This window comes from Gossypium hirsutum, chromosome A12 (assembly GCF_007990345.1).
Source record: "Gossypium hirsutum isolate 1008001.06 chromosome A12, Gossypium_hirsutum_v2.1, whole genome shotgun sequence".
NCBI lineage: Eukaryota > Viridiplantae > Streptophyta > Magnoliopsida > Malvales > Malvaceae > Gossypium > Gossypium hirsutum.
The window spans coordinates 95088846-95091792 of NC_053435.1; the positions used below are offsets into that span (position 1 = coordinate 95088846).

Genomic DNA, 2947 nt, shown 5'->3' on the forward strand with positions numbered 1-2947 from the left:
ATGAGTCATACTGTATATGTATGGATTCCTCATTGGGTCTAATTTTAAGAGAAACAAACGGCATGGTTATTTGAATTTTGTACAGAGAGAAATTTGGTTCGTAGTGCACAGGGGTCAAAGTAGCCAAACCCTGAAACAGGGGAGGATTTAACTAATAAACTGTACTAATTGGACCAACCAAAAATTATAAAATTTTTTTTAAGTAGATATATGAGTATAAATTCATGGAAAATTTACGGATTTGGGTTTCGAGTTTTATAACTCGAGATATGAATTATTTAGCAACTATGACGCAGTTGGACAGCTTGTCTGAAAAGTATGATATAAATTATCTAAATTTGGTTAAGTGCTCAAATAAGTTTAGTAGTGCCTTGTGCTCGACTCCGGCAACGGTATCGGGTAAGGGGCGTTACATTTATTGGTATCAGAGCTTCGGTTTAGCCAATTCTCGGAATATGTATGATGTGAAAAGTGTCTAGAATTACATGCCATATAAATCTGTGATAGTGTGCTGTGTATGATCCGATCTAACCCTTGTTTTTATTATAGATTATTTTCGATTTGAAAAGATGTCAAATAGACCAGAACAAACTGAGCAAGAAGAAGTTAATAGCAGAGTACAAACCTCTGAACAAGGAACAAGTAGTGAAGCTCCGATTTCATTGATGCGAGAACAAGAACTCAAAAATATGATTTATGGATTCATGAATCAGTGGTATAATGAGAATGTGCGAGAAAGAAATCAGACTACACAACCTCCTCCCCCTATCTCAACATCTGTAGTACCCCCGGTTGCTCCTCCACCTCCTTCGACAACTGAATCTGGCAAACGTTCTCCATTTGAAAAGCTCAGAAAACATGGGGCTGAAGAATTTCGGGGAAGAACAGATGATGACCCCGTTAAAGTTGAATATTGGTTATAAAGTATAATGAGGGTTTTTAAGCAAATGGCGTGCTCACCAAATGATTACTTAATATGTGCCGTGTCATTATTGAAAGAAGAAGCTTATAACTGGTGGGAAACAATAGAAGCTGTTGTACCGGCTGAGAAGATCACTTGGGAATTTTTTTCAAAATGAATTTAAGAAGAAATATGTCGGTAGAAGATATCTGGATAAGAAGAAAAGAGAATTTCTCGACTTGCGACAGGGAAACAAGTCAGTGGCTGAATATGAAAGAGAATTTGTTTATCTGAGCAAATATGCTCGAGATATAATACCCATAGAAGAAGAAATGTGTATCAGATTTGAAGAAGGGCTTAATGATGAGATTAAAATGATGATAGGGGGCATTGAGATACGAGAATTTGTTGTTCTATCAGATCGTGCTCAGAAGCTTGAAGAAGTATATAATAAAAAATGCAACGAGATAGAAGAAGTAAAGAATCTTTCAAAAGAAGTGCATCTAAGTCATTTTCGGCTTTACCAGTGAAGAAATCTAAAGAGGAATTCAGTCGAGCCACTTCAGTACCGGAAAGATCAGGAAAAGTAGGCCAAGACAATCTGATTACAAAGCATCTGACAGACCTGCTGTTAGTGTGGGTAGTGTACAAAATACCCAAAGGCCTAAGTGTCAACATTGTGGAAGAAGTCACCCCGGTGAATGTAGAAGTAAGTTAGGGGCTTATTATAAATGTGGGGCCACTGATCACTTTATTCGTGATTGTCCCCAATTACAAGTAGAAGAAGTGGAACAGAGGGAGAAACAGAAAATTCTTCCTCAAAAAGGAAGACGCTCTGGTCAGAGCAGTGCTACAGGGGCTACTCGTTCGGGTATGAAAGATATTGCTAGCCGATCAGAAGTTAGGGCTCCTGCTCGTACTTATGCCATTAGAGCGAGAGAAGAAGCAACAGCTCCAGATGTAATTGCTGGTACTTTCTATCTTTATGATGTTCCTGTGTATGCTTTAATAGACCCTGGGTCTACTCATTCATATATTTGCACTATGTTAGCATCTGAAAAGAACTTATTTGTTGAGCCTACTGATTATGATGTACAAGTTACAAATCCGTTGTGGTAGTTAATTTAATATGTCATAATTGTCCACTGAAAGTTAAGGGCTGTGATTTCCCCGCTGATTTGATGCTGCTACCCTTTCGTGAATTTGATATTATCTTGGGCATGGACTGGTTAATGAAACATGACGCGGTAGTGAATTGTCGAGAAAAACGAATTAGCTTGAAATATCAAACAGGAGATATTGTTTTGGTTGAGTCTGGGAATTTGGATGACATGGTTAGAATGATTTCCTTTATGTCTGCTCAGAAATTGTTGCGTAAAGGAAATGAGGCTTATTTAGCCTATATTCTTGATACTCAAAGTTCTAAATCAAAGTTAGAGAAACTATCCGTTGTAAATGAATTCATGGATGTATTTCCTGAAGAATTACCAGGTTTACCACCCGATAGAGAAGTTGAGTTCGTGATAGATGTGCTTCCAGGAACAGCTCCCATATCAGTGTCACCGTATAGAATGGCTCCAGCAGAATTAAGAGAGTTAAAAGCGCAGTTGCAAGAACTGTTAGACAAAGGGTTTATCAGACCGAGTATGTCACCATGGGGTGCACCTGTCTTATTTGTGAAAAAGAAGGATGGTTCATTGAGGCTGTGCATAGATTACAGGCAGCTGAATGAAGTAACAATTAAAAATAAATATCCTTTGCCTCGTATTGATGATTTATTCGATCAGCTTAAGGATGCTACAGTGTTTTCAAAAATAGATCTCAGATCTGAGTATTATCAGTTAAAGGTAAAGGAATGTGATGTACCGAAAATAGCTTTTAGAACTCGATATGGTCATTATGAGTTCTTAGTTATGCCATTCGGTTTGACAAATGCTCCTGCTGCTTTTATGGATTTAATGAATCAAATTTTCCAGTCTTACCTGGATAGATTTGTGGTTGTGTTTATTGACGATATACTGATCTATTCAAAGACAGAATCCGAGC

General features: G+C 37.7%; 1 protein-coding gene across 1 annotated transcript; it reads left to right on the forward strand.

Moving 5' to 3' along the window:
• Positions 1–1233: 1233 nt before the first annotated feature.
• Positions 1234–2633, forward strand: LOC121211449 (uncharacterized). Its single transcript, XM_041084215.1, has 3 exons — positions 1234–1344; positions 1454–1871; positions 2590–2633. Exons 1-3 carry the CDS (start codon positions 1234–1236, stop codon positions 2631–2633), a joined length of 573 nt encoding a protein of 190 aa, XP_040940149.1.
• Positions 2634–2947: the final 314 nt, after the last annotated feature.